The sequence below is a fragment of the Cardiocondyla obscurior genome, linkage group LG25 (assembly GCF_019399895.1).
Source record: "Cardiocondyla obscurior isolate alpha-2009 linkage group LG25, Cobs3.1, whole genome shotgun sequence".
NCBI lineage: Eukaryota > Metazoa > Arthropoda > Insecta > Hymenoptera > Formicidae > Cardiocondyla > Cardiocondyla obscurior.
Genome location: NC_091888.1, coordinates 749904 through 765641, shown reverse-complemented (window position 1 = coordinate 765641; position 15738 = coordinate 749904). Strand labels below are relative to the sequence as shown.

Sequence of the window (15738 nt, the reverse complement as noted above, 5' to 3'; positions counted from 1 at the left end):
CAACTGAAGCGAAGAGCAACAGGAAGAGGGGCGGCGTGTTATTAAAAAGCGTGCCAAGCAAATCCGCGAAAGGAAGTTAACAAAATGTTAAGGATAAGGACTGCGCTCTCGCGGTCGGAGGGTAGATCGTGGCGGAAATTTAAATTCGCCCACGTACGGCAGTTTCGCTCGGAGCTCGAGTAGCTCGCTTAATAAAATTTTCCTACGTGCGGAAGGCGCGCCGCGCGTACCAGAGAGCGTAAGACGTGAAAATCCGTGTTCCGTTTGCCGGTACGCGCCACCGTATGATTAGAGACGGGGGGGAGGGGGGGGAGAGCACACGTTCGACGCAATGGATCGCAAATTCTGTGTGCATTCGTGGTTAGCGGCGCGCGACGCCGGAACGATCGATCGCGGGTGAGATATGCACGCTCGGATGCTGCGCTTTTGCGCGGGTCGCGCCGATGAGCCGGCTGCGAATTCCCCGCGCGCGCGATACGCCACGCGTTACCGCGCCGTTGTTCTGATAAGCGGACGGATTCACTGTGCGCAGATTTCGGCTCTTAGCCCTTTAACGGTGTTCGCCTCGAATTGACGAGCCGTCCACTACGAGCGATTTATATGATTAAGCGGAACACTACGGCAAATTCCATCGTTGATTGCTCCGCGCGTTCATCACCGCTAACAAAATATTTTTCACCCTACATTCTCGGGGAATTCATAATTGCGCTGCATCGTTAGCATTATCCTTGTTAGCAACGATAACGGACTAGTTAAATTATAGGTCTGTAATATTGCATCCGATAATAACGAAGTTTTACAATTTATAATTCGTAATTCGAAAAAGAGTACAACTTAAGCACGTAGCAAATCGCTTGGAGTCGAAATGTCGAATTGAATATTTTTTATTTATAAAGGACTTGGGTCAGTTTATAAAAAGAAAAAAAAAAGAAAAAAATTATTGAAGTATTATCAACAAGAATGATTTTTAAAGCAGAAGTTACTGAAGTTGAAAAGGCACATTTGGGTGAATAGATTTACCATTTAATTAATTATTTACAAGTTGTAGTTATAAATTACATTTGATAGATAATTACATTGTCTACATGTAAATGTCTGTCTTGAAATAACATGATGAGGAACAATATTAATCATACGTCTGTTTTCCCATTGTACTTGCTATAAACAGCTGAGTTTGCGCAGCTAATTATATTCACATGTACTGATCACATTCGCATTTCGACTGCTAGCATCTGTACGTTTCAAATGATGCACATCTGGTGTATATGACTTGTTCTCTAAATAGACACACCTACGACAAATGCCTCGTGCTATTACGACTATAAAGCCCAAGAAAGTTTACCTTCGTATCCCTTAGAATGTTCTTCAAATTTTTATTTCTCCCGTTACGTGCCTATTCACAAAATTCCATTTTAATTGTAATCAACGTATGTACACGTTTCGCGTTAAGTTCCGCGAAGGGCGGAGTGCCGTAATTCTTTCGAGAAATCCGGTCAGAGTAACACAAAACGTTTCGACGATCCGCGTTAATCTATGTAGCGCGCTATCACTTAACCCTTTACTTCCTCCGTATTTCCCTTACAATATTAACGCGATTTGCCGTATCACATTTCGGCGCCTCGATGCGGGTACCCCGCGCGGTGTAGATTATCGCGTCCCCGGCCTACATCTCCGTGTGAGGACCAAATTCATGAGGGGAGAGGAAAGGGGAGTGAGGGGAGCGGCAAGTGCCTGCACCAGCACAATATCGTGCGGTGCGATGAGGAAGGCAATTGGTCCTTTACCCTCATGGATTTCGCTCGCTCGCACTTACACACGCCCGCCTCGACGGACGACAATTCACGACGATCATCGTCGCAGGCCACGCAGCGCACACACCGGGGAAACGTCTCGAGTGGAATCGTCTCCGTGCTTGCACTACGCGCGCCTGGTGCGGCTCACGCACCCGCAGTGCGTGCGACCGCTTTGTCACGCGTGTGGCCGACACGCGTGTGTGCATAATACAAGCCGCCGTCGTATTCGTCGGCTTACCTAAGTTTATTGTCGGTGGGACCTCGTAGCACGCTGAACAAGTGTAGACGCGGCCCGACGATTTAGTGCGTCTCGCAGGCCGGCCCGAGTACCACGTCGACCGGCTCCGATCTATCTCGATCGTCTCGCGGTGAAGAGAGATAGTGAAAACGTGCGCAAGTGCGAATTAGGGTGTACCGTAATAAAATAAACGTTTAATCGAATCTCGATTGTTACTAAACGAGGAATACGGAGTGAAGACGCAGTTATTTATAAAATATCTGATAATTAATATTTTTAAGTAATTTAAAATTATAAGAAGATAAAGTAGCGATAAAATAATTTTATAATTGTTTTTCTTTTTTTTTATATATACAATTAATTATACGTTTGATGATATTAAGTGAACGGTACGATAATCGACTGATAGAAAATAAAAGGAACTGATGAGAATCCAAATGTGAATGTATTTCTACGGTAATTAAATCTGAAATAAAACAAGATTGCAACGCGACCCATTTTAAATGCGAATAGAAGAGGACGCAGCCGGGCCAGAATACCCAGAAGCAAATAAAAACTGTCACGGTACGCATACCGACCTGTTTACACAGGCACCACAATCTGCTCCGATTTTCCGTAACCCCCCGCCTTCTCACCCCCGTTGTAAATCTGAAAATCAACCCGACGCATTGGCGAGATTTCGCGGACATCGCATCGGAGAACAGTTCGTTCCATTCGATGACGGAGGCGCGGCGGAGTGAGGGAATGAAAAACGAGAAATTAGGATTTCGAGGACAGCGAAGTGCTTGGAACACGAAAAACCAATTGCACGAGGACTCGAGAGGGGTTGGTGGATAGTCGAAAGCGCGATAGCTCGATGAGAGTCCGAGAACGGTGAAGATATACGCATTGTTTACTCCAAAAATGGGGTTTCTATAAAATTGTCAAGCGAACCGCTACGTACGCAAAGCACGATACGCGGAATAATATTGTGCATAATATTTTAATGAACATTTGACTAAGACAGAAAGAGAGAAATGCTTGGGAATAATTACGGATAATTTTAAAAATAGTTTGAAGATCGAGACTGAATAAGTCACGTTTTTAAATTAGATGACGCTATATTCTGCCCTTGCCTAAGACAAACGGATGTCGTTTCTTCAAAAGAAAAAAATTTACTCGAACCGCCGATGCTAAAATTATTCCACTAGAACCGCTCGCGAACGGTCGGGCCTTTTTTCGTCACGATATTCGCCGGTGCGAGCAATCCACGAAGTTTTAATGTCATTTCAAGCTTCGCTCTCTCGAAGCTAATACATTCTTAAATGAGCTCACAGCTACATTTTCCCTCCCTCGATTAAGGTTAGCGCCTCTTCTACTTTCTCTCTTACAGCTCCAAAATCCTAATTAACTTTGGTAATTACATATGCGAGATGGAAGTCTTTACACACTCCATTACATCAATGAGGACCGAGAGAAAAAAAAATTCTGTCGAGTATGAACTTCAAAATGAATTCGATAAATATTACATATCGTAGTTTTTTTAATTTTTGTTATTTTTATAAAAGATAGTTTTAAATTTAAAGTTTGAAAAGAATTTCACATTCGAGGCGAGGAAAAATAAAATAGAACGTGGTTAAATAACTGATATAAATTATTAAAAAAAGTAGAAGTCCTGTTATGTGAGATATGCAAAATTAAATGTAAAATTCATGCTGCTTAAAATGTAAAAATAAATAAAAAAGCAAAAAAGTTTGTCTTTCTTTAAATCATTTCTTTTTTTTTTTTTTGGAAAAAGAAATTAATTTTACGTGTTAAATTAATTTTTACAAGATTTATTACTTAATTTTGTCTTACCATGCTACAATTTTATTTTTTTTTTAACTCAAAATCCATTCTCTTATTCCTTGAGAAAATTCCATTTTACTTATTCACGTTACTTTTTCGGGAAAATTATTTTGCTACGTTATTTTTTTTTTCCTTCCTTTTCCATTCACACGACTCTTCTCTCGCTCGACGATGTCATATAAGTGTTTGAATTTTAATTCGTCCCGTCTAGAAAATTTCGTTATTCCCAGCGTGCTCGTATGCTGCATGTCGTACATTCACGCCGTGTTATCATATGCGCACACATGCGTACACAAACGCGTTTTACGTGTTCCCGGTTTTATATCTCACCCAGTGCACCTGTGCGATACACTTGGCCACTATCTCCAACCCGCATCTCGCTCCTTTGCCCATTCCCCATCAAGCTCCGTAGCTTAACAAGGGCATTAATTAATAATACCTCCCAGGGATAATTTGTGCTTGCCGTCTTGCATCAGCATTGTCATTGTTCGCGGACTCGACGTCTAACCCTTTGTGTCTGCATCACGATGCATCTTAAAACTAGCCTGGCGCGTGTAACACATATACAAACAAAGGGACGCTTATTGAAGTACATGTCAGCTTTTTTGACAGAATCTTAGAATTTACGAAAAGTAACAAAGCTAACGGAAGAGCTAATTACACAAAAGCTAATACTTAGTAGCCTTGTGACGTCAAATATAGAGATTATTTCCATTTTTAATTTTTAATTTTTTTTTTTTTTTGGCGTAATAAATAATAATCGTAAAGTAGAAATATTTCAACAAACATTCCGCTAGTCTTATAAAGGCGCAGATTTTGCAAAATTCATATAATATTTATGGATTTTATTTACGCGAGATTGCTAAAACAAGATTAGATGTAGCGGTTGTCGTAGTTTACAACTAGAAATATTATTTTTACAGATAGTTTAATGGTTTGTATAGTTTTGGTGCAGTCATTTCACTAATTTGCGGCGCAAACTTTCCAGTTGTACACAGATATGTAAAATCCGCAATGGTTTACGAATTTTATTTTCGCCGCGCTGTTTCGAAAATATAATTCCAGACTAAAGCAAACATTATTTATATTTAATAATATTTTTAAATAGAAATATGTAGTTTTAAGCCCACAAAAAAATCTATACATAACTCTATAAATTTTTAAAATACTTGTGATATTTTTTTTTTATTTGTAGTAAAATTAATCAGAGCAATCAGCAGTATTAAATTATAAATTGTTTTATTAATGTACTATATACCAAAATTAATTTTCTTTTGCATTGTCTGTATTAAAATTTATTTATATATTTTTTATTATTATTTTATTTCTAAATAAAATATCCTTTAATAAAGCAAACAAAATTCACTAATAATGCGTATATTTCAGCACGTCTGCAAATAAAATTATTTTATCATCCGAATATCTCGTACTATATTGGATTTGTCATTTTATGCACGTTTCATGGTTCGACACGTTCCTCGTAAAGTCACGCCGTGATATTTTCAGGCTAATATGCTTTTTACATCTACGTGTTCCTAAATTTTTTTTTTAAACAACCAAAATTGAACCGAACGCTATTCCGTTTCTTACAGCCGAATAATATTAAATGTTATCATTAATTTTAAAGCGTTTTCTTTCACGTTCTAACAAAGTAATTTCTTGAGCCATACGATACACGTTGAGATGTCTCTAAGGCAATAATGATTATACAATGACGCCAACGTGTCGATGCAAAGCCCATCGATGAATTAATTAATGACGGAATATCATTACCTGGCTACAGTATAATTTGATCCCGCAATGCGTAACTTCGTCGCTTTTTGCGTTCGAAATCAATGTCTTTAATCAGAAATGTGTTCATTAGCGGAAAATCGAGACTTTTAGATGGAAATTAACGAGGTTGTTTTGAAAGATAGTTAGAGATGGAAACGCGTTGCCTCCACGATCCATCTGCCCCCAATTAACCTACATGCGAATAAAATTCAACGGCGTCGTTACTGTATTCCGGAATAGCTAAACATTTTAATTAAAATTGAACAAAATTTTAATGCTCATAACGAATTTATTATTAGATAGGATTTATCGTGATCGTTATATGATCGCCTGATTCTGATTTATGTTTAACATTATCAATTGTGACAAAGATTGTAATATTTATTACAAAATGAAAATTATTCTATAAATATGATATGAAACGCGCGTCACGATGGGCTTATCAAGATTATTATTATGTCCAGATTGTTTGGACAATCAGATTCAAGCTGCTTTACGAATAATTATAAAATATATTAGAATCTCATTACACCGGCACATAAATCAATTACTTATAAAAGAGATTATTATAAATAAAAAAAAAAAAAAAAAAGACAGAAAAAAATTACAGAATCGTGAGAAAAATAATGTCATTCATCTCGGCAAATGCACGGCAAAGTCGCATTATAAATATTGTGTGATAAAAATAAATTTACGATCTTTACTGAGAGCAGAAGCCGCCAGCATCGAGCTGATTCATCCATTTAATCTAAGTTAAACTTGGCCAATTCCTCTCCTAAATAGAAAACTGCTCTCTGCCATAAAAAAAAATAAAAACTGTGTGAGGAGTTCTCTTAATAAACCAGAACAATGCGCTCTCTCTCTATCTCTCCTTTTAAATTAATTTTCAGTTATCATAAGTTTACTCTTTCAAAACGAATTTTTAGACTTTGTTCGGACACGCGCGATTTTCTCGGTAGAACGAGCTTGCCGTTTCTGTAAAAGTTCCACAGATCTCTCTTTCGTCTTTATCACCTATGTAATTATAAACAGAATAATTGCACAATTACTCCGACGAGCGTTGTAAATTACTGCTATCCATTCGTAATGATGGGCACGGCGCAGAAATTAAGATGGTCGTTTCACCGCCATTTAACTCGGTGCTGATCCATTTTATTGCACGGAACGCGGAATAATCGCGAGAATTAACTGCCAAAATTTATGACAAACGTAATGCATTCGCACGGGCGCGCGTATAATACATCGTATTCGAATCTTAGTATCAAACGCCAGGGGCATGCTGAAATCGCATAAACGGATGCCATTTATCATGGCTGCCAGGTCTTACTACGCTGGCTGAGTGACAGCGCGTTAAATTTAGCATTAATGATGCGGTTCCAGGTACTATAGCGAGACGGAAGTTCGTTAATTAGTTATCGCGGCGAAAAGTATATGGCAACTTGTGCCACATTCCATGCATCTCTCGTCGTCTCCCCGTCGCGCCACGCCGACAAATTTCAATCTTTCGCAATGATAACAGTTACGCTTCAAGTTCCATCTTAATTTGCATTACACTTGGAACGTTCTACACGATCTTGTTATTGTGCATTATAAAAAAAAAAAAACATTAATAAAAGAAAAATTGCACAACTAAAAAGTTAACAGCATAAATAGAAAAATTTAAATATTTTAACAAAGTGACTTAAGCGTCGTAAAATAAATTTACAATCGAGTAAAACCAATATTTGATACTGCCATTTGTTTCTGTAACTGCTTTTAATTGTCTATTCTAACTGCGTATTCGATATCAAGGTAGAGAACGTAGCCACGAGGAAGAAACGGCTTTCGTGTGTGGAGTGAAAACGAGCTTTTCAGTGATATAACTTCAATCACCGAAATTTCATCGGATTCGTTTACGAGTGAGATTTTTTCCCCGCTATAACGCAAAATAAAATGGCTATGATAAAACAGCTCATATTGTGAAAAGAGCGGGTCGTTTCGACGGATGTCGCTCGCAAGTCGGACTGCGCGCACAATGCGACCCGCCGTGCCCGATGCAATCGCATCCCATTAATGAATGTAGTTCGCATCCACGGCACGCGCGTTAAGATCGTTACGAAATCTCCCGTCACGTGTACGAGAACCGAACGCGGAAGGAAGGAAGGAAGGAAGGAAGAAAGCACGTGGGGCATTATTAAACTTCTCGCGCCCTAATCCGAGTGTAACGCGCGTGGTTTACGTGGTCGGAACGAAAACTATGCGGCACGATGAGGTGGCTAAGAAGAATCGGCGGTGGCCTACCGAGCGGGAAAAAGCTGGACTGCTGCCAAAAAGTGCGTCAAGCTCGAAGGGTATTGCTGGTGTACGTGAGCATCTGTGCATTGCTACCTGGCGCCATTTCCACCGGTGAGTATCGACGATTTTTTCCGCGTAATCGCGACGTTATCTCATTTTTAACGCGGATAACACGTGACCGATGCTTTTCGTTTAGCGCACGTTGTGCAAAATATTCACGTCAATTTACCGGGAAAAATTGATCGCTCTTCGTTAAAGCGCAGCTCGCAAATCGTACCCGTTACGTACCGTCGTACGGCAAATACCAGGCCGTAACGACAATATGATTTCTGTTCGCGGATGCAGAACGCGGGAGCGAAACTTTTCTGCAGTCGTTCTTTAATATAGGATCTCGCGGTTTCACCTGAGAAATGAAGAGCATAAATCACGGCGCTCATCAAGAACTCGCGTGGTCTCAATTTTGCAAAACTTTCCCCACAAATCTTTGCCGTTCCGCCTAGAGCGCTGTCGTCTCCATCTTTTAAAGATTAGTTTAATGTCGCTCGCGATGCCTGCCGTACTTCAACTTTATAATGAGAAAGTCACCGCTATGGAACGAAACAAGGCAATAACACTTTGCGTTATGCAAAGAATTTGGATGCACCATGTCGAATTTTACGCCCTAGTATTTTTCTTTTTCTTTTTTATGGATTTACAATTCCGAGTTATTTTAATACGATGAGTCATATTTACGATAATTTGCCGACAAAATCTAAAATATGTTTTACTTGAGAGGTTAACTACCGCGAAGATACATTTAGAGCTCTTGGAGACAATTCGAGCGTCGCTTTCATTAAAAATAGACATCACAGGGACCGGGGCGAGCTATACTAGTAGAAATACGCCTCTAATTCGGCCACTATGGTATCATAATAAAGTTAATGTGCCGTGAGCTATTAAAATTCTTTTTTAAATAACTCATTTTACAAACTGCTTTATAACTCACGCTCATATAAAAATATTAATCCTTATACCGATAACCGTTTAAAGGAATTTAGGTTTAATTGCTAACAGAGTTAAAAAAGAAATTATTAATAATTTTGTGTATAAAGCGTGGTACGTGTGATTAAATTCTTTTTCCCTTCTCATTATTTGTGACAAAACATTTATTAACAGATACACCAGTTCTTGCCTGTCAAGTTTTATCCCGATCATGGGAAAGTTTCCTACGAATTATATAAAAGAGCGCAAGTTCTGCACTCTGCTGTTTTGATGTCGGAGGAGCGTGACTAGAAATATAAATTGAGAGAAACGACCCTTGTAAAACGGCGAGGGTAGTATTAAAGGACGTCCTCAGACGCACTCGAACGCGAAGCGCAAGCTCTATGCGTCGAGATATGCAACTCGTAACGCTTCACAGACAAAATAGGAACTAATTAAGCACACGAGAGTTTAAACGAGGCGCGGCACCGGCCGTAGTGCAAATTGCAAGTCGTATTAACAATTATCTCGTAATTGTCTACAGCATGCTCAGGATTTGTAAAGCTAGAATTAAATTCGCAAGTAACGCTCGCTGGCACTTCGTGTCTCGACTCCGTGTGTTCCTTTCCAGATATACCTCTCATTCTATTTTCCCTCAAATCTGTGCCATTGTGTTTCCACGCTTCGTCATGGGTTTGACGTTTCACTCGAATAAGGGGAGAAAAATAAATTTTCCGTACTTGATAAAAGTGCGTTTAGATCCGCTTGAAACAATCCCTTCTCTTTTTCATTGTCTCAAAAAAAAATGTTTAAATTTTAACTCGACGTCAACGATCTCTGTTACTCGACGTTTAATTATATCGATCCGATTTCAATTTTTATAGCGAAAGGTTTTCATTTTTTTATTGTAAACATTTTCATCTTTTAAAATATCCTAGTATTATTTTTACATCCGAAATAACTACGCGTTAGCAAGTAAAAAAAAAAATAACCTAACGCCGTCTTTTTTATATTTGTTTTTATGGAGCACTGACTTTATGACGACCATGTGCTACTGTGAAAGCATGTCTACACATGCACCCACGCGTTCGCGAAATTCCGACGTTTCTAAATGTGTGCCACTATATAAAATTATATCAAAGAGAACGCAGATGACAATTCACGCTTTCATGTGGCGTTCGGTTTGATCCTCTTTAATACGCGATTTCATATATTTACACGTTAAAGTCTGAATAAACAATAGTCCTTAAATTACGTAGTATTGCATGCGAGTTTCTTTGAATTGCAGTCTCACTGACAGTTATAAAAAATAAGGAAGGTAAGCTTTGCCGTTAAGATGTTTTAAACCCTCGTGCCACTTTCCCTCAAATTCGTAATAAGAATTTTAGCGGAAGAATTCTCAACAAATGTTTAAATCCTCAGGACATGAGGTATTGTGCTGAAACAGGGACGATAGTCTTGGTCTTGGTCAAGTACTTTCGGGCAAAGTTTACCTACCTCCAGGGGAACACGAGCGGCGCATTAATTGGTTTCTTGAACCGAGTGCCACATTTGAAGTTCCCTGCAAACTAAACATCTGGTTTTAGCGGTCTAAACATTTGAGTCCCGTGTTGATTCTCACGCGGCGAAGTGAACACGAGCACGAGATAATGTTTAATTGACATTTACCAATTAAAGCTGAACAGTCGTGCCTTTTTTGTCTTTCCGTTAAACGAGCGATTCGAAATAATTGAAGACTAGCACGTAATTGCCTTACTTAAATAGCATGCCGTCAATACGTACGTTTTCTGATATATTTTTTTTATGTCTACAGACGACATTATTCTTGCAATACAAAATTGTGTTATTGTTGCAATGTGTATTTGAAATCTAGCTCGGATACGTATTTCTAATTATAAAAATGGAATCTTTCGATAATCAGTGAGCACTGCAGTCTATTAGATAAACGACAAATGTAGAGTTCCTGGATAATGGAACACGAGACTCAGAAGAAAAGGAAGCTGTTTTACATTTACCGTAACACGTGGCAGAAAATTCAATTTTATTGCTCGATTTTCCTCGAGACAATACAGCCTGCGTATCGCCGAAAGGGAGAACCGAAAACAAACTGCGCTCCGTTGTACTCGTCTGGCGGAAACGTACCGCGTATCTATCAATAGAGCGAGCTGCAACTCGATTTGTTCTTGGTCTCGAGAAGAGTAAATTTGCAGATAGACGGCTTTAACATTAATTTAAATAAAAACATTCACTGTTTTTTTTTTTTTTACTAATCGGTACTGTCGGCAGCGCATTATTTTATCCGTTTATCGTTTTTCGACCACAACCACCACGGCGCTAATGACGAAGTCAATTAACGTAAGATAATATTCGGAGCGTAAAGTCATATCACCGTCACGGAATGGAAAGGGGGATTTGGTTTCGTGCTTTCCTAAAATTTGTGGTCCCGCGAGATATATATGGCTCAAAAAGGACGGGCGACCTGAGAAAGTTTGGTGACCGCTGTTCTGGCAGACTCGACTATCGAGTGGAGTCAGGCTGCCAAGCGTTGCGAAGCGCAGTCGAGCCACGTCGAGACAACCGAAAACAAAACTGCCCGCGCACTGTTCCCCCTTATGCCGGAAATGCATCTCGCGGTTTACCCATAAAGAGGATCACGGCGGGATGGGGTTCTCCGGGAAAAGGGGGCGCGAGCGAGGGAGTCCGAGTGAGGAGTAGCCCAAGCGCCGGCAGTTACTTACGCTTAGGACAATTTACCTTAATTAATTAACCGGCGTTGCGACGGGGCGCTAATTTATGTTCATAGAATGATTCACCGCCACTCCTAGCCGGATTGCGGTTTAGCCTCCTTCTTCGTCCGGCGCTCGGCCGCCGACAGCACGCCCGGCCGAAATTCGGCCGCCGCATTTCTGCCAGACGGCAGAGTTACGCTAATTAGAAGTCACGGCTGAGCGTTTCGAATTGCATCCGAAAATTTCCGAGGACTCTGACGTTACGCGCGTCTATCTAGCGAGTGACGTCCCGCATATCTCGCGAAAGTGTTTCACTCGCAGGAAACTGTGTCACTTACGATTGGAAAGAAAGCGCAGCGCGTTCAAGTATTCTAGTAACAACGAGCAAATTTTCTCAAATTGTTTTAAGAAACCCCTGTTATCAAGAATAGATTTCGCGTTTCCTTACCGACAAAAGTATCTATTTTTTAATATTTTCCCGTTTTTTTATCGCAAACGATTATAATCGTATGAGCGATTTATAATGACAAGAAAACACTCGCTACTCTACCGAATTTCGTTTACAAAACGAATTTCATGCATTACACCGTAATACCTTCCGATAACAATGAGATAAACGGCGCGCCGGGCGCTTCAAGGTTTCGCAATATTATTTCCGCAGATTTACACGTTAAATTAAACAGGGTAAAGCAACATTGTTGCACTCTCTCGCCTCGTGTTATTTTATCTCGGACCAATCTCGCGGAGCAAATCTTTCGGGTACATTTCTGGATGCCGCGGCAGGCCGATTCAGTTTTTGCGCGTGTGATCCGTCCGTGTGTGTAGCCGTGCATGCACGTGTGCGCGCACCGGGACAAGCTGGAGACTCTCTAACGCCGCTCACTTTATTAACAAAGCTGGACAGACGAGCTAACGTATATGTATATATATATATATATATATATTGTTTTAAATAACGCGTATTTAAGAGGATGACTATATAGCGTTAATCGCGCTTCGAAAACTGGTCAGAGCATCAATTGAAATGGGACGAGTCACGCGCGCTAGACAACTATGGAGCGCTAGAAAAAGCGGCTGGTTGAAAAAGAGCGGAGTCGATTCATCGAGAAATACACGTACGACTTCGCCGACATAAACAGGAAAACATTCGTTTGTCGGGGCAGATCCGCATCCGCGTGCGACACGTTCGCGCGAGGTGCCACTAAATCACGGTGAGCACAGTCGAGTTAACGGGCTACAAACTCCGCACCGGTCTAGTGCTCGTCGGCGAGGGTTCGGCGAGTCCTTTCCCAGGCTCACCGTACGCGCGCGAACTTCGTCAAGCCTCTCTTTCCGTTTTGCGACATCATCGCCATGCGCTGTTTATAGATTAATCACGACACGTTAATCGACGCCTATGCTCGTGTCTCAAATTCAATTGACGTAGATGATGAGACTTGCGTATTCTGTATGCTGGGAAGGACGTGTGATGGGCATTTTAGGGGACACTTAGTCAAGAGAAGCTTTAGCTTATGTAGTAAAACGCGCTTGTACGTTAACTTCTTATATTTAGTTTTCTTTTTAAGTGTATTAAAAGATCAGTTTATTAATAAGTTTATTAAAATACCATATATTAGTAAAAAAAAGAAAAAGAAGACATGCGACTCACCGATAGATGCGCAGCAGCGGAGTTGACGATTCAGCTACGATAATCTGTAACAAATAAATATGAAATTTAAATTATAGACGTACCGAAAGTATTCAGTATCTTAAAAAAAAAATTTTTTACGCGCTTTCAAGTAATTTCAATCAATTAAATAATTAAAAAAAATTTTTTTATTATTGAAAGAACAACGCTATTAATTTTATGTTAAAAAAAAGAAATAATGCTTACCCTGGGGTTGCTCCGCCGATGCAAGATGCCTTTCCGAGGCCTCCTCCTCCTCTCAGGATGTTGGGCAGGATCCTCTTTTGGCACATAAAACACTCGCGATACTCGGTTAAATTATAATCACGCGATACCCGGATAAATTATAATCTCGCGATACTCTACGGCACTCTCGAAAGAAAAAACCGACAAACCGCCGGCGGTTCATTTATTCACTTATCGGCGACGACACTTCAGTTTCTCCTCCGGACCTGCAACAGAAAAAATTTTTCGCGATTAGTATCACATAGTTAACATTCTCACAATAAACAAGGAGAACATAATAATATTAAACAAGAATAGATCTATGACTTTTTATTGTTTTCATTAAAGAAAACATATTAATTTTTAAAGTAATTTATAATGTCGTAGCTGCCTGACTTTTTATTAAATTAATATTTGCAGCGATATAAAATCGCTATATAATAAGTTATTATGCACGTTAGATGCGAAATATTCGTGTCGTAAATGCTCTACGGTAAACACAGTGCGCGAGAAACTTATTCGCGTTAAAACTGATAGCTTTAATCATTAAATATAATTACTTGTCGGCCACATACAACAGGAGCTCCGCTAATCTATGCACAGCATGGCTCGACCTGTGACTGAGGTGTACGTCGACGTCACGTTGTGAGGCACGTACGCCGCTCTAATCGGCGACCTTTGTCGCGTACCTCACCCCTAATCTGTTTAATGCGCGATAAAGAAATTTATCGATTATATCGAATTTTATTGTTATAAAAAATATTACAGGAACGGAAGAGATAACGTTATGCGAACTGGTTGCTAATCGCAGAGCAATGCGGCGTAATAAAATTTCGTCATTTAATGTCAAAACCGTGTTACATGGAATACGATATGGCTTTCTATTATTGCTCATATGAATTCCGGAGTTACCGAGCATATACGATGTGGTTCGCGTTGACATTGTGCCATAATTTTCCGAGCATTGTTCGTAGAATATATGATGTTTCGAGCACGCGTGTCATTGAACTGCCTATTTCGCTGTTGGAATTTTGGGACTAATTCAATTTCTGATTCAATTATAAAAACTGTGCAAAGTGCTGTTTGTCCCGCAGTAAGTTTAATCCGGTATTAATATCAGTGGATTATTATTGAACGGCTGCGACCGGAGCAGCGATCATGATTAACGCTGTCTGTTTCAATTCACTCTATTTCTCAGGACCTTAAGAAGTCCGCGCGGCAATAAATCCTTCTATCGATCCATCTATGCTTTCACCCCGAACCGTGTTCCGTCTTTATTTTCGTTTCTTCGACAATTTCAGTCCCGATACGCGCATACTGACGGGCCAATGGGTTTCCGGAAAGCATTTGTCACGGTTTCTTCTTCCATCGGCCCGGCGGGTGGAGTCGGACGTGTACACTGAAAGGCAGATATCGCGTTTGCTGCGGCGACGGCGACTAACGTACGTGACCTTAACGTGGTGTGCGTCGATCCTCACACGAAACCCATAGTTAATATACCGCGAAGCGCCGCTGAGAACCACCGAGAATTGAGAGAGAGAACAGTCTCACTACTTCGGACTTCCTCTTCCCTCTCGATTACCACCCCCTGGGTCGGGCGGGTGGTGATTGACAAGACGGGAGAGAAAGTCCGAAGTATGGGACTGTTCTCTCTTTTCTCGATCATCACCTTTCGGGCCCGGTCCAGGGGGTGGTAATCGAGATGACGCGGGAAGAAATGGTGAGAGTGTTCTTTCCTTCAATTCTCAGTAGTTTTCAGCGGCCAGCACTTCGCGATGTATTAACTATGGGTTTCGTGTGAGAATCGACGCACATTACGATAGTGTCATACGCTAACCATCGTCGCCGTGGTAAATGCTATATCTGCCTCTCAGTATACGTTACCACGCCGCGCTTCTTGTCGTCGTTTTACGCATTCACGTTGCCGCGGCGTTGGTACGAACGTGAAAAATGACCCGGTAAGAGACATTCCCGGCGCGGGTGCTTGCAGAGCAGTTTTCTGACTCAAGTATTTACTTAGATACCCTGCGCCATTATTTACGTCTAATGACGCGTAATTATGTATGCGTTTATTGCAAAAATGCTCAAAAAAAAATATATAAAAAAAAACATCAAGTCCTATTCTTCTGTCAATTTTATTGAATCTCTTTAAATATTAATAAACTTGAATTTCAATTTAATAAATGGCTTAATGGCCTAATGACATTTAAAAGAATTAAATGTATTTTCCTGTTTGTCAAAGCGTAAGGCAGA

At 40.3% G+C, this 15738-nt stretch overlaps 1 protein-coding gene across 1 annotated transcript in view; it reads left to right on the top strand.

Moving 5' to 3' along the window:
• Window positions 1-7733: 7733 nt before the first annotated feature.
• Window positions 7734-15738, top strand: part of LOC139111859 (zwei Ig domain protein zig-8) — a 60927-nt gene continuing 52922 nt past the window's right edge. The window contains exon 1 of the mRNA XM_070672420.1: window positions 7734-8016. Within this exon, the coding sequence (XP_070528521.1) occupies window positions 7878-8016 (139 nt within the window). The 5' untranslated portion in view covers window positions 7734-7877. The remainder of the gene's footprint in view (window positions 8017-15738) is intronic.